This window comes from Scardinius erythrophthalmus (assembly GCF_964197995.2).
Source record: "Scardinius erythrophthalmus genome assembly, chromosome: 22".
Classification (NCBI taxonomy): domain Eukaryota; kingdom Metazoa; phylum Chordata; class Actinopteri; order Cypriniformes; family Leuciscidae; genus Scardinius; species Scardinius erythrophthalmus.
In genome coordinates this window covers 3,326,152-3,351,388 of record NC_138242.1, presented here as the reverse complement: position 1 = coordinate 3,351,388, position 25,237 = coordinate 3,326,152, and the positions used below count along the sequence as shown (strand labels likewise).

The 25,237-nt window shown below is 40.1% G+C and overlaps 1 protein-coding gene across 5 annotated transcripts in view; it reads left to right on the top strand.

Moving 5' to 3' along the window:
* Positions 1 to 25,237, top strand: part of pard3aa (par-3 family cell polarity regulator alpha, a) — a 476,999-nt gene that overhangs the window by 59,902 nt on the left and 391,860 nt on the right. For all 5 annotated transcript variants that reach the window (XM_081353162.1, XM_081353163.1, XM_081353160.1 and 2 more), the window contains exon 2: positions 3,721 to 3,822. In XM_081353162.1, coding sequence (XP_081209288.1) covers positions 3,721 to 3,822 — 102 coding nt within the window. The remainder of the gene's footprint in view (positions 1 to 3,720; positions 3,823 to 25,237) is intronic.

The window sequence follows — 25,237 nt, the reverse complement described above, 5'->3', positions numbered from 1 at the left end:
AGTGCAATATTTTAACAAGCCTGCTTTACTATTTTTCAAAAAAAAAAAAAAAAAAAAAATGATGCCCAAAATGCTTTTAATGAAGCTTTTTAAAATGGATGTGTATTTATGCCGTTCATGGCAACATGTTCTTGAGCTACATGAAAAAAAAGAGAGAATTTTTTTTACTTGTAACCCCTTTATTGTAACACATTATTTAAATGCAATCTGTCTGCTCTGATCTCACACCATCCTGGAATGGTATCTTCATCCATCAGCATGTCTCTGGTGTCGCGACCTCCTCTTGGGACATAATAATTGATCATTTGTTACATTTATATAGTGCTTTTCTCTGCACTCAAAGCGCTTTACATAGCAGAGTGTGAGCGGCTGATAATAGATGCATGCTAACTGTAACCCATCACTTCAAGAAACATTCATGTTACATTTAGGCTACTTATTTGGCAGAAACTATTATCCAAAGTGACTTCAAGGTGTGCATATTATCAGCACGTGTGTTCACTGTTGTTGGTGCTGCCAGGCTCTACCAGTTGAGCTACATGAACAAAAAAAAAAAAAACAATAGTGTAACTCCCTCATTGTAACACAATAACGATTGACTTACACTATCCTGGAATGTTATCTTCATCTATCATCACGTCTCTGGAAAGGTGACCACGTTTTGGGACACGTGAGAGACTAATAATTGATGCATGCTAACTGTAACACATAACCTGAAAAAACATGCATGTTACATTTATTTATTTGGCATAAACGGTTATCCAAAGTGACTTTAGGGTGTGCATTTTATCACCATATATGTTTCCCAGGAATAAATCCCATATTATTGGCGTTGGTGGTGCCACGTTCTACCGGTGGAGCTACATGAACAAAAAACAATAGTGTTACTTGTAACCCCTTTATTGTAACACATTATTTAAAGGGGTGGTATAATGCTCTTTTCACAAGATGTGAAATGTCTCCAGAGTGTGTATGTGTAGTTTTAGCTCAAAATACCCCACAGATATTTTTATATAGCATGTTAAATTTGTCAATTTTTGAGGGTGAGCAAAAATGCAAAAATTTTGTGTCAGTCCCTTTAAATGCAAATGAGCTGCTGCTCCCGGCACAGGGGGCGGAGCTTCAAGAGCTCGTGTCCTTTTACCTCACAGAGACATGCACTGAAAATTTCTAAAACTTTTAGCCTTTTATGTTCTCAAGAAGAAGTGACAACATGTAGAAGACATTTCTGAATGGTTGGTTGGTGAATTTATGTAGCTGATGTGTAGTTATCTTCTAGTCATTGATTAGCATATTCTGTCTTGATTATCTATCAATCGTGTTCCAGGGACGGGGTTTATGTAAATTCTAGGGTTTGTGATTGTGGTGTAGACCTTGCCAGCCGTTTGTTGTAGTCCTTAAAAAGCGATTTCTGTAAAAGAAAATATCTCCCTTTGCTTTGAACTTTGAGCGTTGTAACTTTGCAGATGTTGTTTATGATCAAACAGCAACATTACACACTAACTAAAGTTAGAAAAGTGAAATCATATTCAACCATCCCTTTAAATGCATTGGCGTCCCTGTCTGTCCTGATCTCACACCATCCTGGAATGGTATCTTCATCCATCATCGTGTCTCTGGCATGGTGACCTCCTCATGGGAAATAATAATTAATAATTTGTAATTTCTCTGCACTCAAAGCACTTTACATAAGAGGGTGTGAGCAACATGTGAGCGGCTGATAATAGATGCATGTTAACTGTAACCCATCATTTAAAAAAACATTCATGTTACATTAATTCATTTGACAGAAAGTGTTATCTAAGTGTTTCCTGGAATTGAAACTCATGTGATTGTGTTGGTTGTGCAATGTTCTACTAGTTGAGCTACATGAACAAAAAAGAAAGTATTACTTGTTGTAACCCCTTTGTTGTTCCACATCAACACACAACTTAAATGCATTACACTATCGACATGTTTTTGTGTGGTTTTGGATGCGTAGTGAGAGCCTTATCATGACACACTTGACTTTCCTGCAGAAAAGGCCAGATCTTTCTCTCTCTCAGGGCTAAACTACTTATCCCGCTTCATTTATCTTTCCTTTGCCCCTCATGCTTTAATATTTCATCCCTCACATCACGGAGGGACAATGTCTTCTTTTCTCCTTGTGCAAAGGTGCCGTTCTTAAATCACGCATAAGAGACCTGGGCCATCCCTGCAAACCCTCCTTCATAAATAATAACTGCACAGACATCCCTCCAAACAGGAGAACAAGCCTTTCCCTCATTTCATCTCCATTTCCATCCAGCTTTTGGTGATTATTGGGTCCATTTGATCTTAAATCTGCATGTTAGTCGCTGGGTTTTAACGGCCTCGCTGGATGTGGGAGGACGAAGCGCTGGCCAGCGGCGCATGTCGTCTCCGCAGCCAATTTGTTCAAATATTTGCTGAGTCTTGTTCTGGGTTTGTGGCCTGAAAATGTCTTCCAGATTAACTCTGTTAAAACTTGGATGAACTGGTTGACATTGTTCCTTTTTTGAATGGGTTCAACTTTTCGACTGCTGGATATTGAATGTATAATATTAGGATATTATTTTAAAATTACTTTTACATGTTTCTGTTCTTGTTCTGCACAATTATATATATATATATATATATATATATATATATATATATATATATATATATATATACAACATCCTGTAATTGTGACTTTATTTCTCAAATTCTAGTAAGACAAAAAACTAACTATTGTGACTCAACATTTTGACTTTATATTTCACACTTATGTAAAAAAAAAAAATCAGAATTCTGACTTTGTATCCATTTCTCACAACTGAGACTTTATTTTTCAATACTGTGAATTTATTTCTCATAACATCTTATATAAAACTTGCTCTGTATCTGGAAAGTCTTTTCATTTAGCCTGCCGTCATCAGAAACCCTTTACTTCCAAACATTTGACATACAGAATTGAGACTTTTCACAATCCAGTCGGTTTTGTGGATTAAATTGTGTCGTGCCAAACTTTCTTTCCTGATTGCATATCCAGTTTTACTTGGAAATACATCAGATTAGGGATGAAAGGGAAAAACGAGAGATATATAGATGGATGGATGGATGATAAGGCATATAAAGCTACAGAGGGAAATCAGACATTGCTCTGGTCAAATGGCCGACATAGACTGGAAGTCGGCATAGACGTGCATTCCATCGGTGTGTGCGACCCCAATTTCTCCCATTTTCTTCTTCATCGTCAGCTGGCTTTGAAGCTCTTCCAACAGCGCTTCAGATGAGCTGAAACCATCAAGCACAGAGGAATGTGTGACTGTGACTGGCTGTTGATGTTGTTTGGAAACATCAGACTGTCATGTTCAAATGTGTGTGTTTTTTAATCATTCCATTCTATCCCCGTTTTCTTTGTTCTGGTACAAGACAGCAGACAGCTAATGACGTGAGTCGAACATATAACTCCCACAAATATTAGGTAAAATTATCTGTATTTAATTGCACAGAGTTATTTTTGCATTGATACCTTGTTAAATAATCCTATCATCTCATTCAATGCAATACTGAACATTCCTCCATTTCGTCTCTGGTTGTTATATGCAAGTTCTTTCCAGGAATCCTGACAGTTTTCTTTCGCCTAAAGTTAGTTGCCTTTACTGAGGATATTTTGAGATGGTGTGATGTCGGTGTGACACTGATTGTAACTCTCTCTGTCCACTTCTCTTCTTTTAGGACCCAGGCTACTGGATTCAGGTTCATCGGCTGGAACACGGAGACGGAGGGATCTTGGACCTGGACGACGTGCTGTGTGATGTAGCCGACGACAAAGACAGGGTATGTAGTGTGTGTGAATATATATTTTCTTTCTTTAGGAGAGACGCTGATCTCTAATGTGATTAATTTCAACTTTCATTTCCAGTTTGAATGTACCGGAGGCAAAATGCCTGAGACATTCTGACTTAAATTTGGATTTTATAATAATTATTTTTCTGAAATGACAACTGGATGTTACTGGCTTGACTTGCCTCGTGATGACAATAAATGTGTGTTTACTTGAATAATTTTAACCCAGACATATAAATGCCTGGTATATACTGTTGGAATATATAAAGTTTATAAACTTTTTAAGCTAACAAGTATATTTTTGCCTATTTCCCTGATTTTGCTCGGCATGTAAAGACGCGAGGTGTTTTGTGTGCATTTCTATTTATGCTTTGACATCAAAATATCATGTATGCGTTTTTGCATTGTTAGGTTTTTATAATAAGCTAAGTTTAGATGGTTATCAGCATTTTGTTGTACATGTGATCAATCATTGTAGAATACGACCAACTCAGTCTCAATAGAAATAGTTGTATATGATTTGGCGATTTCGTATGAATTCGTACAATGTGATTTTTATGCAAGCGTGCAATTTTTAGAAAAAAAAAAATAAGCATGAATGTCCATCCCTAAACCTAGTTATGAATTATCATGAGACTACCATGATGCTACTGTGTGAAGCAGTTATCTATACTCATTTCATTATGTTTCACACCCTATTTATGTCTGTGGATTAGTGAAACATGGCCTTTGGACATCCAACTTGTTGTTTTTTGATGCAAGGCTGCCATGTATTTTGAATACAGATTGCCCGTGTTTATGATAAACTAGATGTCAAGATATCAGAAATTCCACATTTGTTTCCAAATCCCTTTAGCCGAGGGAGGGTGAGGGAAGGCAGAGGTCGTCCTCGCTTTTGGACTTTTGTTTTTCTCAGCTGTTATTGTGGTTATCTCATCTGCATGTGTTTCCATTTCTTTTCACCATGCTTGGGAATGGCCAGGAATATTGACTGTTTATTACTAGTGATGCACTGACATTTCGGTGACTGAAAAGGATTTTTTGGTTTCGGCTGGACCAGTTTTGTAAGTCCGGAAAGGCAATGTTTAATTGACGCTTTTCCGACAGAGTGTTTTGACTGCTCAAATCTATAACAGGTAAACATGTCAGATGTGTGGACAATAGAGCTGGCTTGACATTATCGATTTATCAAATTTATTTGATCTTCATTTTAATGAACTGAGATATTTTAGTCTATGCATGAACAAAAATCCACTTTTAAAAATCTTGACTAGATTACATATTCATTATATATTGACTAAACCTGTTGTCTTAATTATTTAATGTATGTTCCAATTTTGTATTACCGTTGGCATTTTATATTTCAACAAGGAATTGGAGTAAAAACATAATTATATCAAATATATCATAGCAAGTTGATATAAAAACTGCCTTCTGTGCATTTTAAATGTTTGTATACAGCTCAGATTTTATTTGATTTAATTAATTTATTGATTATTAATTCAGCTAAATGAAAACAATAACATTAAACTGGTATTTTACTAAAAAAAAATCAAAAAAATATAAATAAAATCCCTAATCATTACCTCTTCCTCTAATTTCCTGTGTGAGTCTGTGTGTGTGACTAACTTCATTGGGCAAAGTTTGACTTGCCAGGTTCGGACCACCTCATGCTAAATAAATCTTTTTTTCTCAATGATGCATTTTTCCTCCAGGAAAAGCATCATGATTTTGTCATAGCAATGGAATTTGGGAAGTTTCCTCTTGTTCGGCCCTGACTAGCACATCGTGAATAATGGCTAATCTCAGCTCCGCACAAGAGATTTGTCCCTCTGGTGTGTTTATAATTGTAGTTTGTTCATTAGCGTCGCTGCTAATGTTGTCAAGCCCTGATAAATTGTGTTTAGCCAGCAAGCTAATTAGTCCGACCGTTCCTGCTGGGCTCTGGTGACATCTCAATGCCTACAACAGCTTTTGTTCCTAGTGATTTATAATCATCCTCTCAGCACGGCCACAATTGATAATCCATGTTAGCTCAATTAGTAAACAGCACGCTCTGGCTACTTGCATTGTGCCAAATCCATACTATGAAGCTAATTAGCATTAGCATCTTAAGCAGACCTACATGCTTGACATTGAGAGCAGAGGATATTGTCATCGATACTTGAAAGCACACCCTGCTGAACCCTAGATCCGCGTTATACAATGCTGAATACTAGGGCTGCGTGATATTGGAAAAGAATTACATTGAAAACAACTTCACCAGATGACTCGAATAGCTCTATCTGGGGATAATTAATCATTCTAGGAATGACTGGGGTGATTTTGTAGGGGAAGTGAATCTGCATAGAAAATAAGAAAAGATAAGAAAATGTGGCCGATATATTAAAGCTGATAAATAATGGATTATTTCCTTCAGCTGAGACACTTCAGATGTGCACTGTTCAACATGATGGTTTTGAATTGCTTGAAATATGATGGGAATCACTTGCAACATGTGCAAGTCCGTCTGCATAAAATTAACATAGAATGAATTATACATGATAATTGTGTGCTTGAGACATGGCTTTTAAAGGTGAGACTTTTGTTTTTGTAATCAGGCTCTCAAAAATTACATACAAATTTGGATTTAGATTTATCGGGCAATATATTGATTATTGGCTTTCAAGTATAAAGAATTATCGGTATAAGCCAAAATTTTAATATCCGTGCATCTCTAATCAAAATGTATTTTAATAGCACCCTTAACAAAAAGAATGCTGGTAGCTTGGACTGCATGATAACCATATATTCATATAACATGTTATTGACACGGTACATAGGAGGGTGGGTAGAAAAACACTATGTATTTTGCATCCGAAATGACGTGACTTTACAGAGAGAGTCATTTGAGCTGTCGTCTTGTTTGGGTTGTTCTCCGTGATCTGCCGCAGAGCAGCTGTAGACTCAGGGAAGCGCTCAGGCTTGTGTGTGTCTGGAGAGATGCTGCTCATCTTGGGAGGCTGGAGCTTTTTTTCCGCCGGGTGTCATGGTAACATCTCTGCCAGGACTCAGTCAAACGCCTGAATGTGTGTGAGAGACCGCCGAGAGCCACGCAACATCCCTCACACACTCTCATCGTCTGTCCTTGTTGACATGCAGCAACAGATCTCAGTGCACCATGCATTACATCCTTCAATACTGTTAGTCTTGCATCGTCTCTCTTGTTGATTCTTCTATTTTTACATCATGGTCTCTCACTGATTTCTCTCCTGTACCCTTCGAGATGTTTCCTCTCACTGCTTCTGTGCTCATTTCTCATGACTGAGGATTAGATCTGAATAATATTCTGCTATATGCTGTGCACATGGTGAACCTAAGTAGCTTTGCGTCTTAATGTGTTTCTGTCAGATGTCCAGGGCTTATTTGATGTGCTTGGCCTTGTGTGGTTGAAGTAACATTAAGGCTTTAATTTCCAATATTATTCAATTTTTAGTATTATGATGCTAACACAAGAAGGGCTCTTTCATTTAAATGTTTTACAGATGCTTTGGGCGTTCACTTATAAGCATTTTATTGAATCTTTAGACAAAATAAATAAATATAAGTATGCATTTTATATTTGATGCATTAAGCTTTAATGGCTCATATAGTAGGATATAGTTTGAATACATGCAATACAAACTGAGGTGTTTCTTCCTCCATACTCTGAGGCCCAAACTGAGCTAAAATATGACATTTTGTGCAGTTGCTGACATTTATATGATTTTCTGAATGATTGTAATGTATGAAATTATATTATAATTATATTATATGAAATTTTGATGCTTGTAATGTAAATCAATGAGATTTTTATTACAGGATAGCAGACTACTTAAATAAAATGCATATAAATATCAGTCGTCACTCTGTGTCTACCAATAATGTCTTATTGGACTTATTCGACCTTATTCGACTTAAAATACTCAATCTTAAAATAAATTTTTGTCATACAGGAATGAGTAATACATCATTAGAAACTGTAAATGTCTACTTTTATTTGTGTACACTCACAATAACGACACAACTTTGTGCTTTTGTAAAATAAAGTAGGGTGCGCTTTCTGCCTCCTCAGTCTCTGTGAACTTCTTTCTGAAAAGCGTCACAAAAATTAAACTTATACTTATAGTTTTATGATCAAAGCTCTGTAGTTTTAAAATATATAATGCAATGCAATACAATGATGATTGAGAAATGAACAAAAAGCCTGATGATCATATTTGATACTCATATTTAGACATGATTTGCCTAAAAAAGAATGTATGGATAATCAAGTAAACCGAAGCTGCTTCAGTCCAGTAAGTGTTCATCTCAAAATATTACTAGCAGTATAAAAGTTATTCTTACGTTTATTTTATAAAAACAGTAAAAGTTTCACAGCAAAAAGACACAAGCTTAACATGGACTAGGCTTGGGCGGTATTGGAATTTTGATACCGTCAAACCTCCTCCCTATTTTACCGGGGTATACGGTATTACCGTGACTAATTAAAAATTATGACATAATGGGCTCAGATGGCGTCACCAAACTGTTGGCTTGTGCCTACACCGTTCAGAAACTGAATGCCAGATAAAAAAAAAAAGAAAAAATAAAATAAAATCAAGCCGTGCACGTTGTGTCTGAGTCCGGCCGACGGCATTAACTGTTATTATGAGCCGGAGCCCACCATTATTCAACATAATATCTGTGTGCGTGCAACAAGCAAGAAGTGCCTTTGTAATCCGTTGACGCGTGTCCATTGATTTTTATTAATAAATCTTTTCTGCAAAGATGGAAGTTGACGATCGCCATCTCTGTAGTGAACGCGCCTATAGAGAGAAATGCACATCATTGATCAATCAGATTTATTTTCGTTTTGAATTGTTTCGTTTAAAGAAATTGACGATCGCCATCTCCATAGTGAACGATAGAGAGAAATGCACATCATGGATTACAGAGAGTAGGCTAGTCTATTTCTTTTCGTTTTGTATGGTTTCGTTTACTGAAATTGATGATCGCATCTCTGTATGAACGCGCCTAGAGAGAAATGCACATCATGGATTAAATAATCAGAGTGGACTCTTTCTTTTCGTTTTGAATTGTTTCGTTTAAAGAAATTGACGATCGGCATGCACATCATGGATTAATCAGAGAGTAGCCTACCCTATATTTCTTTTCGTTTTGAATTGTTTTGTTTAAAGAAATTGACGATCGCCATCTCTGAGTTTCGGTTAATTTATGAGATTTCAATTTCAAGTGACCGTGGCATGCCAGCGCCCATCATGTCATGATTATATTAAATCCAGGCAATTTGGTTGATGAAAATTTTATTAAAATTAAGATACAATTTATACAAAACGAAATTCGTTTTAAAGAGGCCTTTTACAAAACGAAATTTATTGAAGTGGTCAAATCGTCTGACTCCCGATGCATCCCATCTTATTTGTGCTGTTCACTTTTCATAATCAACAACGATGGAAAAAATAACATTATAATATTTTAACAAATACGAAACTTAATGCGCTTATTTAATGAACTCGAGAACAAAATGCATCCTGGCAGTAGTGAGTGGGTGGTAGTTTCGGAGATGCGACATTAGGTTAGAGGTGTTTACATCTCTCGCGGTCACCTTTTTATGGCACAATTTACAAATTGCCTCGTCAGTATTTACCGCCTCTCCCTTCTCATTTGGCTGGAACCAGAAATATTACCAAACTGCAACCACACAAGCATTTTTAGGCAATAAATAAATTATATATATTATAGGCTATATAAGTGCCGGTAATGACGGTATTGAAACTGATACCGGTGCTATTTTAAGATCCCGCGGTATCCGATATTACCGTAATACCGCCCAACCCTAACATGGACGTTTGTACAATTATACTAAAAGGCTTTTACTTGCTAAAAAAGTATAGTCTGTTAATCAGACGACAGAAGGCATGTTGTGGATTGTGAACGGAACAGGTTTTTCAGCAAAGTTTTAATCATCTGGATCATTTAAGGCCTTTGAAATATGATACAGTAGGCTTTTCAGGATTAAGAACACTAATAATTTAATAACACTGTGAAATGTTATCTTTAGCAAATCTCAAAATGAACATCAATTCTTCATATTTTACATATTTTAGCTTGTTTTTGAACTATATTAGTTTACAAATCATGCAATATGATAAAAAGTTTTTTTGAGGTCATAACATAATTGTGCAAGGAGCCGCGTGAAAACAAGTCTTTATAAATCCATAATCTGCCCCTGTAATCATAATTGTGTGTGAAAACGATTAAAAGTTCTTGCTGTTTCACTGCCTCTAGTGTTCATTTCTGTTAGAAACTGCAGTGATGTCCGTATTGTACGTATTTTGCGTTTTGCCACAGGAACGTTTTTCCAGTGAGCCTGTGTTGAATAATCAGCTGATCTGAAGTTATCCTGAGTTTAAAGCAAGTTTGACTTCAGATTTCAGTGCCCAAGCTGCAGTGCTCGTCTCAGGACGTCCCAGTCTGTCGTCTTGATCTGAAAATAGACTCATGGAAGCTGCTAAAGCCCCGAGAGCCTGTTCAGAGCCTGTGAAATATGTCCAGCTGCTGCTTCTTTAGGAAGTTTCTGTGTTTATGGACTTTACAGACCGCCGTTCTGTCCTTAATCCTGAAGCTCCCGGTTCTGATGGGGAAATGTTTTTCCAGGTGTTCTCCTGTCCTCCCGCTTATGCTCTGGCCTCGGATGCCGGATGTAACTTTCCATGATTAATATAGTATAGTTCCTGTGTGTCCTGCTGGAAAGACCAGCATGATGGTCTAGTATAGTTCATGATGGTCCAGTATAGCTCATGATGGTCCAGTATAGCTCATGATGGTCCAGTATAGCTCATGATGGTCCAGTATAGTTCATGATGGTCCAGTATAGCTCATGATGGTCCAGTATAGCTCATGATGGTCCAGTATAGCTCATGATGGTCTAGTATAGCTCATGATGGTCCAGTATAGTTCATGATGGTCCAGTATAGCTCATGATGGTCCAGTATAGCTCATGATGGTCCAGTATAGCTCATGATGGTCCAGTATAGCTCATGATGGTCCAGTATAGTTCATGATGGTCCAGTATAGTTCATGATGGTCCAGTATAGTTCATGATGGTCCAGTATAGCTCATGATGGTCCAGTATAGCTCATGATGGTCCAGTATAGCTCATGATGGTCCAGTATAGCTCATGATGGTCCAGTATAGCTCATGATGGTCTAGTATAGCTCATGATGGTCTAGTATAGCTCATGATGGTCCAGTATAGCTCATGATGGTCCAGTATAGCTCATGATGGTCCAGTATAGCTCATGATGGTCCAGTATAGCTCATGATGGTCTAGTATAGCTCATGATGGTCCAGTATAGCTCATGATGGTCCAGTATAGCTCATGATGGTCCAGTATAGCTCATGATGGTCCAGTATAGCTCATGATGGTCCAGTATAGTTCATGATGGTCCAGTATAGTTCATGATGGTCCAGTATAGTTCATGATGGTCCAGTATAGTTCATGATGGTCCAGTATAGCTCATGATGGTCCAGTATAGTTCATGATGGTCCAGTATAGTTCATGATGGTCCAGTATAGTTCATGATAGTTCATGATGGTCCAGTATAGTTCATGATGGTCCAGTATAGTTCATGATGGTCCAGTATAGTTCATGATGGTCCAGTATAGTTTATGACGGTCCAGTATAGTTCATGACGGTCCAGTATAGCTCATGATGGTCCAGTATAGCTCATGATGGTCCAGTATAGCTCATGATGGTCCAGTATAGCTCATGATGGTCCAGTATAGTTTATGATGGTCCAGTATAGCTCATGATGTTCTAGTATAGCTCATGATGGTCCAGTATAGTTTATGATGGTCCAGTATAGTTCATGACGGTCCAGTATAGTTCATGCTGGTCCAGTATAGTTCATGATAGTTCATGATGGTCCAGTATAGTTCATGATGGTCCAGTATAGTTCATGATGGTCCAGTATAGTTTATGATGGTCCAGTATAGTTCATGACGGTCCAGTATAGTTCATGACGGTCCAGTATAGCTCATGATGGTCCAGTATAGCTCATGATGGTCCAGTATAGTTCATGATGGTCCAGTATAGCTCATGATGGTCCAGTATAGCTCATGATGGTCCAGTATAGTTTATGATGGTCCAGTATAGTTCATGACGGTCCAGTATAGTTCATGACGGTCCAGTATAGCTCATGACGGTCCAGTATAGTTCATGATGGTCCAGTATAGCTCATGATGGTCTAGTATAGCTCATGATGGTCCAGTATAGTTCATGATGGTCCAGTATAGTTCATGATGGTCCAGTATAGTTCATGATGGTCTTTTTAGTTCATGATGGTCCAGTATAGTTCATGACGGTCCAGTATAGTTCATGACGGTCTAGTATAGCTCATGATGGTCCAGTATAGCTCATGATGGTCTAGTATAGCTCATGACGGTCCAGTATAGTTCATGACGGTCTAGTATAGCTCATGATGGTCCAGTATAGTTCATGACGGTCCAGTATAGTTCATGACGGTCTAGTATAGCTCATGATGGTCCAGTATAGTTCATGACGGTCCAGTATAGTTCATGATGGTCCAGTATAGCTCATGATGGTCCAGTATAGTTCATGATGGTCCAGTATAGTTCATGATGGTCCAGTATAGTTCATGATGGTGTAGTATAGTTCATGATGGTCTAGTATAGCTCATGATGGTCAAGTATAGTTCATGATGGTCCAGTATAGCTCATGATGGTCTAGTATAGCTCATGATGGTCTAGTATAGTTTATGACGGTCCAGTATAGTTCATGACGGTCCAGTATAGTTCATGACGGTCCAGTATAGCTCATGACGGTCCAGTATAGTTCATGATGGTCCAGTATAGCTCATGATGGTCCAGTATAGCTCATGATGGTCCAGTATAGTTCATGATGGTCTAGTATAGTTCATGATGGTCCAGTATAGTTCATGATGGTCCAGTATAGTTCATGATGGTCCAGTATAGTCCATGATGGTCCAGTAGAGTTCATGATGGTCCAGTAGAGTTCATGATGGTCCAGTATAGTTCATGATGGTCCAGTATAGCTCATGATGGTCCAGTATAGTTCATGATGGTCCAGTATAGCTCATGATGGTCCAGTATAGCTCATGATGGTCCAGTATAGTTCATGATGGTCCAGGATAGTTCATGATGGTCCAGTATAGTTCATGATGGTCCAGTATAGCTCATGATGGTCCAGTATAGCTCATGATGGTCCAGTATAGTTCATGATGGTCCAGTATAGCTCATGATGGTCCAGTATAGTTCATGATGGTCCAGTATAGCTCATGATGGTCCAGTATAGTTCATGATGGTCCAGTATAGTTCATGATGGTCTTTTTAGTTCATGATGGTCCAGTATAGTTCATGACGGTCCAGTATAGTTCATGACGGTCTAGTATAGCTCATGATGGTCCAGTATAGCTCATGATGGTCTAGTATAGCTCATGACGGTCCAGTATAGTTCATGACGGTCTAGTATAGCTCATGATGGTCCAGTATAGTTCATGACGGTCCAGTATAGTTCATGACGGTCTAGTATAGCTCATGATGGTCCAGTATAGTTCATGACGGTCCAGTATAGTTCATGATGGTCCAGTATAGCTCATGATGGTCCAGTATAGTTCATGATGGTCCAGTATAGTTCATGATGGTCCAGTATAGTTCATGATGGTCTAGTATAGTTCATGATGGTCTAGTATAGCTCATGATGGTCAAGTATAGTTCATGATGGTCCAGTATAGCTCATGATGGTCTAGTATAGCTCATGATGGTCCAGTATAGCTCATGATGGTCCAGTATAGTTCATGATGGTCCAGTATAGCTCATGATGGTCCAGTATAGTTCATGATGGTCCAGTATAGTTCATGATAGTTCATGATGGTCCAGTATAGTTCATGATGGTCCAGTATAGTTCATGATGGTCCAGTATAGTTTATGATGGTCCAGTATAGTTCATGACGGTCCAGTATAGTTCATGACGGTCCAGTATAGCTCATGATGGTCCAGTATAGCTCATGATGGTCCAGTATAGTTCATGATGGTCCAGTATAGCTCATGATGGTCCAGTATAGCTCATGATGGTCCAGTATAGTTTATGATGGTCCAGTATAGTTCATGACGGTCCAGTATAGTTCATGACGGTCCAGTATAGCTCATGACGGTCCAGTATAGTTCATGATGGTCCAGTATAGCTCATGATGGTCTAGTATAGCTCATGATGGTCCAGTATAGTTCATGATGGTCCAGTATAGTTCATGATGGTCCAGTATAGTTCATGATGGTCTTTTTAGTTCATGATGGTCCAGTATAGTTCATGACGGTCCAGTATAGTTCATGACGGTCTAGTATAGCTCATGATGGTCCAGTATAGCTCATGATGGTCTAGTATAGCTCATGACGGTCCAGTATAGTTCATGACGGTCTAGTATAGCTCATGATGGTCCAGTATAGTTCATGACGGTCCAGTATAGTTCATGACGGTCTAGTATAGCTCATGATGGTCCAGTATAGTTCATGACGGTCCAGTATAGTTCATGATGGTCCAGTATAGCTCATGATGGTCCAGTATAGTTCATGATGGTCCAGTATAGTTCATGATGGTCCAGTATAGTTCATGATGGTGTAGTATAGTTCATGATGGTCTAGTATAGCTCATGATGGTCAAGTATAGTTCATGATGGTCCAGTATAGCTCATGATGGTCTAGTATAGCTCATGATGGTCTAGTATAGTTTATGACGGTCCAGTATAGTTCATGACGGTCCAGTATAGTTCATGACGGTCCAGTATAGCTCATGACGGTCCAGTATAGTTCATGATGGTCCAGTATAGCTCATGATGGTCCAGTATAGCTCATGATGGTCCAGTATAGTTCATGATGGTCTAGTATAGTTCATGATGGTCCAGTATAGTTCATGATGGTCCAGTATAGTTCATGATGGTCCAGTATAGTCCTTGATGGTCCAGTAGAGTTCATGATGGTCCAGTAGAGTTCATGATGGTCCAGTATAGTTCATGATGGTCCAGTATAGCTCATGATGGTCCAGTATAGTTCATGATGGTCCAGTATAGCTCATGATGGTCCAGTATAGCTCATGATGGTCCAGTATAGTTCATGATGGTCCAGGATAGTTCATGATGGTCCAGTATAGTTCATGATGGTCCAGTATAGCTCATGATGGTCCAGTATAGCTCATGATGGTCCAGTATAGTTCATGATGGTCCAGTATAGCTCATGATGGTCCAGTATAGTTCATGATGGTCCAGTATAGCTCATGATGGTCCAGTATAGTTCATGATGGTCCAGTATAGTTCATGATGGTCTTTTTAGTTCATGATGGTCCAGTATAGTTCATGACGGTCCAGTATAGTTCATGACGGTCTAGTATAGCTCATGATGGTCCAGTATAGCTCATGATGGTCTAGTATAGCTCATGACGGTCCAGTATAGTTCATGACGGTCTAGTATAGCTCATGATGGTCCAGTATAGTTCATGACGGTCCAGTATAGTTCATGACGGTCTAGTATAGCTCATGATGGTCCAGTATAGTTCATGACGGTCCAGTATAGTTCATGATGGTCCAGTATAGCTCATGATGGTCCAGTATAGTTCATGATGGTCCAGTATAGTTCATGATGGTCCAGTATAGTTCATGATGGTCTAGTATAGTTCATGATGGTCTAGTATAGCTCATGATGGTCAAGTATAGTTCATGATGGTCCAGTATAGCTCATGATGGTCTAGTATAGCTCATGATGGTCCAGTATAGCTCATGATGGTCCAGTATAGTTCATGATGGTCCAGTATAGCTCATGATGGTCCAGTATAGCTCATGATGGTCCAGTATAGCTCATGATGGTCCAGTATAGCTCATGATGGTCCAGTATAGTTCATGATGGTCCAGTATAGCTCATGATGGTCCAGTATAGTTTATGACGGTCCAGTATAGTTCATGACGGTCCAGTATAGTTCATGACGGTCCAGTATAGCTCATGACGGTCCAGTATAGTTCATGATGGTCCAGTATAGCTCATGATGGTCCAGTATAGCTCATGATGGTCCAGTATAGCTCATGATGGTCCAGTATAGCTCATGGTGGTCCAGTATAGCTCATGATGGTCCAGTATAGCTCATGATGGTCCAGTATAGTTCATGATGGTCCAGTATAGTTCATGACGGTCCAGTATAGCTCATGACGGTCCAGTATAGCTCATGATGGTCCAGTATAGCTCATGATGGTCCAGTATAGCTCATGATGGTCCAGTATAGTTCATGATGGTCCAGTATAGCTCATGATGGTCCAGTATAGTTCATGATGGTCCAGTATAGTTCATAGTTCATGATGGTAGGTAACACTTTACAGTAAGGTCTCATTTGTTAACATTAGTTAATGCATGCATGAAATATCATGAACTAACAATGATATATATATAATTTAAAATTGTGTTGTGTTGTTCACTGTTAGTTCATATTAACTAAGGTATTGTGTGTGTGTGTGTGTGTGTGTGTGTGTGTGTGTGTGTGTGTGTGTGTGTGTGAGAGAGAGAGAGTGTGTGAGTGTGTGAGTGTGTGAGTGAGTGAGTGAGTGAGTGAGTGAGTGTGTGAGTGTGAGTGTGAGTGTGAGTGTGAGTGTGAGTGTGAGTGTGAGTGTGAGAGTGAGAGTGAGAGTGTGTGTGAGAGTGAGAGTGTGTGTGAGTGAAAGAGAAAGTGTGTGTGTGAGTATGTGTGTGAGAGAGTGTGTGTGAGTGTGTGAGTGAGAGAGAGAGATAGACAGAGAGAGAGAGAGACAGAGAGAGAGTGTGAGTGAGTGAGTGAAAGAGAAAGTGTGTGAGAGTGTGAGTATGTGTGTGACTGTGAGAGAGCGTGTGTGAGTGAATGCGAGTGTGAAAGAGAATGTGTGTGAGAGAGAGAGAGAGAGAGAGAGAGAGAGTGTGAGTGAGTGAGTGAGTGTGTGTGTGAGAGAGAGAAAGAGTGTGAGTGTCTGTGTGTGTCTGTGTGTGTGAGAGAGAGAGAGAGAGTGTGTGAGTGTCTGTGTTTGCACGTAGTTTGCTGATTACTGCTATCCAGTTTTTCTAGTTCTCTATAGCAGCTGGTTTGACTGGTTACGGCTTCATTTTAGTTCTGGCTCCATGAGAGTTCTGGTGTGTGTTCTCGTGTGTGTTCTCGTGTGTGTTCTCGTGTGTGTTCTCGTGTGTGTTCTGGTGTGTGTTCTCGTGTGTGTTCTCGTGTGTGTTCTGGTGTGTGTTCTCGTGTGTGTTCTCGTGAGTGTTCTCGTGAGTGTTCTCGTGTGTGTTCTCGTGTGTGTTCTCGTGTGTGTTCATGGTTTGTGTTAATTTCCTGTCACTGTCTCTAATCACTGTCTCGTCAGTCCACACAAACTCAAATATACGCCAGGACGTGCCGAATGTTTATCCTTGAAACCTTTGAAATGTTGGACTGAATAATGCATTGTGCTTTTGTTCTTTAAAGAAGCGTCTACAACACATCTGCACACAGTACACACACCGAACGCCCCAAGCGTTTGATTGACTCATGCCTTCTGATGCATTTTTCATTGTTAAATGTACAGAATGGGTTTGTCTTAAAGGCCTAAAACACTCAGTCATGTGAGTGGTTATGTTCCTGTCATAGTTTAAATAGGTTAAATATGCACACTTGCACTGCATTGATCACATGACTAGAGTATGTTTATGGCTTAAATGTGTATTAGCTGCCTGTCACATGACTTGTCCATGTTCATTTATACCCGTGTTGATGTTGAAACAGAAACTTCAGGACTACACGGGCTCCTGTTCTCACACAGGCTGGGTTTGTATTGTTCAATCACTCAGATGAGCAAGAGAGTTTGTGTCGTTTATCAGATTTTAATGCCATTAAATGGCCAGAACTGCAGTCATGTGACCTGGGGCTGATGGGAACTTCAGTCTTCTGACGGTCCTGAGATGGACTTTTCGCTTCTTTTTAGTAGAGTAACTTCTGCTTGCAACCCCCACATTTTTATTAATAAATATATCACTTAAGTAATTTTGTAATAATTTAGCTTAATTGATGCATTTATTGTTTATTTATTACTTTTTATTCTTTGATAACAATAAATTCATTTTTATTTAATTTTATATATTTTTTTTACATATAAATAATCAATAAAAATTAATTCTTATAAATGAATAAAAAGTAAATACATCATTTATAATAAAAATATTGTTTGTGTATATTCTATTTAGTATTTTTTAAGGCTGCATTTATTTGATCACAAATACAGTTAAAACAATAATATTGTGAAATATTATTACAATTTAAAATAAAAGTGTTCTGTGTGAATATAGACAATTTTTACAAAAGCATAGCTGAATTTTCAGCATCATTCATCAACGACCCCAAATATTTGAACAGTAGTGTATATATCTACTTTTATTTGTTTTGGGGTATAATTTATTTATTTATTTTTTACATAATACTGTTGTAATGTAATTAATTGTATTATGTACAATGCAAATATATTAATGAGTGCTATGGTAATAATCATGATTTTTATTTATTTATGTACAGTATACAGTATGTAACCTGTCATGTACCATTTCTTTCTGGACATGTATCATGCTAATATAATATTTTAGACGCATACAATATTAAAACCTTTACACTTTTTTCCCAATTGGATACTGTTGCTGCACAATATTAATTTTTTTCTTTAAACAGACTGTTTTTTTTTTTTTGGCTCATGAGACGATTTAGATGAGTTTAGACGTCTTGCTTTTAATGAGAAGATCCAGAATCTGTCTGTTATTTTCTGAGACGGATGATTATCAGTGATGATGATAATGAGGATAATTATTCCCTGTCATAATATTGTGTGAGAGAGAGAGAGAGAGAGAGAGAGAGAGAGAGAGAGAGAGCGTGTGTGTGTGTGTGTGTGTGTGTGTCGTCTGGCTGGCAGATCCCAGTAAAGTAAGGCCAGATGCCCAGGTTTGACTCACCAATTTGTGACACCGGACTGACATACAGCATTGATTTACACACATACACACACACACACACACACACACACACTGCAGTTTTCTGCACTTTCACTGTTTATTATTTTTTGAAGGGAAGCATCTCTATGATTGCCGCTCATGTTTAGGGTTAGTCTAGTGAACGCTTGGCTCCTCCACCTCTCTGACGGTCCTGCTGTATAAGCACTGTCTCGCTGTCTGATCTTAAAGGCAATGAAGCGTTTATAACACAGACACACACACACTTTATCTGTGGCTTGAGTGGGTGAGAGTCGTTTGGAGAAATTGGATTTCTCACCCGATTGCTTTGTGAAGTGGCCATTATGTGTTGTCGTGGTGATAGGAGAGAGCGCTGTGTCATGTGACGTGTATTGTTGAGGAAGAATAGAGGCATGAGCCGGGCTATAAAGCGCGTCTCCCTGTATGATAACTAGATGTCACACACAAACACGCATGTATGCATACATAAGCGAACACGCTGTGAAAGGGCATCTCTGATTCAAATATTACAATCAAGGGTCAAATGGTTATTTCTCACTAATTTGAGAATCTGATATTGAAATGGATCCAGTATGAAGTGTGTCTGTGTCTCCTATTGTAGCTGGTTATTTACTTTAATGCTGTGATACACTGTAGTCACTCTTGTGATTTAGAAATGGATGTGCTGGCCTCTAGTGGTTAGAAGCCTTCATGAAAATGTGCAACCTGTGTGTATGGCAGAACATGCAAGTATTATGAATAAATTACAAAAATAAGAAAAAATGTAATTGATTAATTTTAACATAATATATTATAATTATTTATTTGCATATAGATGCAAGTAATAAGATAAGCACAAATAAATATACTAGTAATAAATGTTTTGAAGTAACTAAACTCAGTTTGAAACTCAATTTATGTTTATGCATTTATATTATCATAAAATGATTGCTTCTAGTAAAATTATTATTTACATTTTATGCATATTGCATAAAATGTGCATTATGCATTGTATTTATATATGCCAGATGTATATTTTTTATATAAAACTATGCACAGAAAACACCAAAAATACAAGTAATAATATAAACATAAATAAATGTATGCTGGTGTCACTGGTGATGAGTGCTGGTGTCACTGGTGAGGAGTGCTGGTGTCACTGGTGGGGAGTGCTGGTGTCACTGGTGATGAGTGCTGGTGTCACTGGTGATGAGTGCTGGTGTTACTGGTGAGGAGTGCTGGTGTCGCTGGTGTCACTGGTGAGGAGTGCTGGTGTCACTGGTGAGGAGTGCTGGTGTCACTGGTGAGGAGTGCTGGTGTCACTGGTGAGGAGTGCTGGTGTCACTGGTGATGAGTGCTGGTGTCACTGGTGGGGAGTGCTGGTGTCACTGGTGAGGAGTGCTGGTGTCACTGGTGGGGAGTGCTGGTGTCACTGGTGATGAGTGCTGGTGTTACTGGTGAGGAGTGCTGGTGTCACTGATGGGGAGTGCTGGTGTCACTGGTGAGGAGTGCTGGTGTCACTGGTGAGGAGTGCTGGTGTCACTGGTGGGGAGTGCTCGCCTCACTGGTGGTGAGGAGTGCTGGTGTCACTGGTGAGGAGTGCTGGTGTCACTGGTGAGGAGTGCTGGTGTCACTGGTGAGGAGTGCTGGTGTCACTGGTGGGGAGTGCTCGGCTGCTCGCCTCACTGGTGGTGAGGAGTGCTGGTGTCACTGGTGAGGAGTGCTGGTGTCACTGGTGAGGAGTGCTGGTGTCACTGGTGGGGAGTGGAGTGCTGGTGTCACTGGTGAGGAGTGCTGGTGTTACTGGTGAGGAGTGCTAGTGTCACTGGTGAGGAGTGCTGGTGTCACTGGTGAGGAGTGCTGGTGTCACTGGTGAGGAGTGCTGGTGTCACTGGTGGGGAGTGCTCGCCTCACTGGTGGTGAGGAGTGCTGGTGTCACTGGTGGGGAGGGCTGGTGTCACTGGTGATGAGTGCTGGTGTCACTGGTGATGAGTGCTGGTGTCACTGGTGAGGAGTGCTGGTGTCACTGGTGAGGAGTGCTGGTGTCACTGGTGAGGAGTGCTGGTGTCACTGGTGAGGAGTGCTGGTGTCACTGGTGAGGAGTGCTGGTGAGGAGTGCTGGTGTCACTGGTGAGGAGTGCTGGTGTCACTGGTGAGGAGTGCTGGTGTTACTGGTGAGGAGTTCTGGTGTCACTGGTGATGAGTTCTGGTGTTACTGGTGAGGAGTGCTGGTGTCACTGGTGGGGAGTGCTGGTGTCACTGGTGGGGAGTGCTGGTGTCACTGGTGGGGAGTGCTGGTGTCACTGGTGGGGAGTGCTGGTGTTACTGGTGATGAGTGCTGGTGTCACTGGTGAGGAGTGCTGGTGTCACTGGTGGGGAGTGCTGGTGTCACTGGTGGGGAGTGCTGGTGTCACTGGTGGGGAGTGCTGGTGTCACTGGTGATGAGTGCTGGTGTCACTGGTGATGAGTGCTGGTGTCACTGGTGATGAGTGCTGGTGTCACTGGTGAGCAGTGCTGGTGTCACTGGTGAGGAGTGCTGGTGTCACTGGTGAGGAGTGCTGGTGTTACTGGTGAGGAGTGCTGGTGTTACTGGTGAGGAGTGCTGGTGTCACTGGTGAGGAGTGCTGGTGTCACTGGTGGGGAGGGCTGGTGTCACTGGTGAGGAGTGCTGGTGTCACTGGTGGGGAGGGCTGGTGTCACTGGTGAGGAGTGCTGGTGTCACTGGTGAGGAGTGCTGGTGTCACTGGTGAGGAGTGCTGGTGTCACTGGTGAGGAGTGCTGGTGTCACTGGTGGGGAGTGCTGGTGTCACTGGTGATGAATGCTGGTGTCACTGGTGAGGAGTGCTGGTGTTACTGGTGGGGAGTGCTGGTGTCACTGGTGGGGAGTGCTGGTGTCACTGGTGATGAGTGCTGGTGTCACTGGTGATGAGTGCTGGTGTCACTGAGTGCTGGTGTCACTGGTGGGGAGTGCTGGTGTCACTGGTGAGGAGGAGTGCTGGTGTCACTGGTGAGGAGTGCTGGTGTCACTGGTGATGAGTGCTGGTGTCACTGGTGAGGAGTGCTGGTGTCACTGGTGAGGAGTGCTGGTGTCACTGGGAGTGCTGGTGTCACTGGTGAGGAGTGCTGGTGTCACTGGTGAGGAGTGCTGGTGTCACTGGTGATGAGTGCTGGTGTCACTGGTGAGGAGTGCTGGTGTCACTGGTGGGGAGTGCTGGTGTCACTGGTGAGGAGTGCTGGTGTCACTGGGAGTGCTGGTGTCACTGGTGAGGAGTGCTGGTGTCACTGGTGAGGAGTGCTGGTGTCACTGGGAGTGCTGGTGTCACTGGTGAGGAGTGCTGGTGTCACTGGTGATGAATGCTGGTGTCACTGGTGAGGAGTGCTGGTGTCACTGGTGAGGAGTGCTGGTGTCACTGGTGATGAGTGCTGGTGTCACTGGTGGGGAGTGCTGGTGTCACTGGTGAGGAGTGCTGGTGTCACTGGGAGTGCTGGTGTCACTGGTGAGGAGTGCTGGTGTCACTGGTGAGGAGTGCTGGTGTCACTGGTGATGAGTGCTGGTGTCACTGGTGGGGAGTGCTGGTGTCACTGGTGAGGAGTGCTGGTGTCACTGGGAGTGCTGGTGTCACTGGTGAGGAGTGCTGGTGTCACTGGTGAGGAGTGCTGGTGTTACTGGTGAGGAGTGCTGGTGTTACTGGTGAGGAGTGCTGGTGTTACTGGAGTGCCTCATGGGATAGGAAAGTGTCCATCGTATGCACACTTCAGAATCTCTCCGGAAGTATTAGGTCATCCGGGGACTTTTCACCTTCTGTTTTTCGAATACTGTGTATTTGGACATACTACTCTGTTTGCATACTGTATAGTAGGGAAGTATTTGATTTCAGACTCAGCATCAGTGTTTATTTTTGTCCATACAATAAAAGTCAGTGGTAACAAACTTTTTGGCTACCAAAATTCTTCACTGAAAATTCTTCCGCTGAAAATTCTGTGATCATTTAATCAACCTCAGGCCATTTCAAACCTATATGACTGTGTGACACAGAAGAAGTTGTTTAGTAGATTGTTAATTCACGCACAATGAAAGTGGATGGGGACTGGAGCTGTTATACTCCAAAAACAGATAAAAAAAGTGCCATAATTTGACTTTTTCGCAAGGAATACGATTGGATGGCTTTAAAAATCTTGAAATGTAGTGCAAAAGTCTAGTGTTTTCCTATTTTTTTTTATATTTTTTTTGGAGCTTGGCCGCTCCAGTCCCCATCCACTGTCATTATATGGAAAATAAAAGCTTTCACATTCGGCTAAACATTACTTTTTATGTTCCACAAAAAAATAAATAAATAATAATTAAAGTCAAATGGATTTGTAATGTCATGAAATTGAGTAAAAGATGTTACAATTTTACATTTTAGTACTTTTAATATAAAAACCTCAAGAATGTGTTAGCATAAGTGTCCACTAGATGGCAGTATCAACGCTGAAATGACATCGGGGGTTTGAGATTGTTATTGACATGCCTGATCATAGTGTTGTGACATTTATATTAGCTTTCTGATTGGTTCCTCAGTGCTAAAGCAAGATCCATCGGCATGGCAACAGAGCCATCACACACTGCCAGGGAATTCTGACAGTTTCTAACTGTTGCCTCCATCTAACTGACCAGTGTGTGGGAATGAAAGGTAGGCTCTCTCACATGTACTCCTGAGAGTGAACACACACACACATGCAGTGTTCGGAGAGCTCTTCAGAGGAGAGGCTTGTTCATCTCATTTGTCATTTAGTCAATACAGCACACTCTCTGATCAATGGCGAGACTGGCGCCTCACAATCAGAGTCGATACGTGACCTTACTCTCTCTCTCTCTCTCTCTCTCTCTCTCTCTCTCTCTCTCTCTCTCTCTCTCTCCATCGCTCCGTCTTCTCCTTTCAAAGCACTTCTCATTTCAGTTTCAAGGATACTGGGAAGAATATAGAGATACATGCGAGGACAAAGTGCTGGTGCACAGAAAGTCTGTGTGAAATGTGCTTTGTGACCTTGAGTGTGTGTTGACGGGTTTTCTGTTGGTCTACACCTGTTTGACTAGTTGTTCAGTAGCAGAAGTTGAACATTTCACTCCCTTTACAAGAATGTTGATGTTGATCATTAGCAAACAGCACTAATAAATGACTAAAATGTTGGTGGAAACTGGTCTAGTTTGTGTTTTTATCTCTGCACACCAATTAAAGGCTATGCTAGAGCTATATTATTTATACTGTTATATTATTTATATCTTTTTGGAATTAGCTTTTGAGTATTTTCAGTTTTTATTTGAGTTTTAGTCATTTTGTGATGCTTTTTTATCGATTTCCTCATATTAATAAATAAATTATATTTAACATTTAACGTTTTATTCATTTTAGTTCAAGATTTGTTTTATTTTAGTTACTTGCCAAGGCAACATTTCAAATTTTAATTTGCGTTTTTCTATCGAATATCAATATTTTATTTTATTTCAGCAGAACTATGTTAATTTTTTTTTTTTTGTTATAATAACAGGCCTGTTGGAGCTGAGTACAGAAACTGATGAAATGAAAGAGTTCAGTGATGAAATTCAAAGGCAAAGGGAGAGTTTTAAAGATCAATTTATTGAATAAAACTTAAAATTCTCAACATCAACTTGCTGTCTGTTTTCAGGATGTGATTAAAAAATAATAATAAATGAATGTGTGATGCAACAAGTTCCAAGCAACAAGTAATTGTGTGTCCACACTGAAATGAAAATGATGCATGACGCAATCACGACCAATCAGAGCATATTTGATGGTAAATATATGGTTATTGTTATGAGAAGCAGGATCCCAGCTAACAGCGAATGTTAATACAGGTTTCACTAAAGTTATTATAAAGGTTTTGTAAACAATATATTTGCTAAATGTTCTCATAACGTTGTGAGAAAATATTCTTAGAATGGCATTCTTGGGACATTATTATAATGCTAATATTTGATGGAATGTTGGGAAAACATTGTGCACAGAAAAAGATTATTGGAACATCCTTTTTGCAATTAGAATAACAACTAACTTTTTAATTTTCGAAGCATCATATTTTGTTATTATATCCTTGGATTTGAACCTTTCCATCTGGTGGTCGTTGATGCTCATTTAAATAAAGCTAAGCATTTTTAAATACCATAATATGTTTGCATATATTGAGGAAACATGAAAAACTCTGAAAAACTCTTCTACAGCCAGTTATTTTACTCTGAAATGTGCGTTTCCAGGCTGTATGTTTGTTATTGGTTTGGTCTGTGATACTACACGTTGCCAATTTCCATTGTCTGTTGCGCTCGTTCCTGTTGCGTGTCCTCAAACTGGCGACCCGCGAGAGCGCTGTCGAGTCTGAGG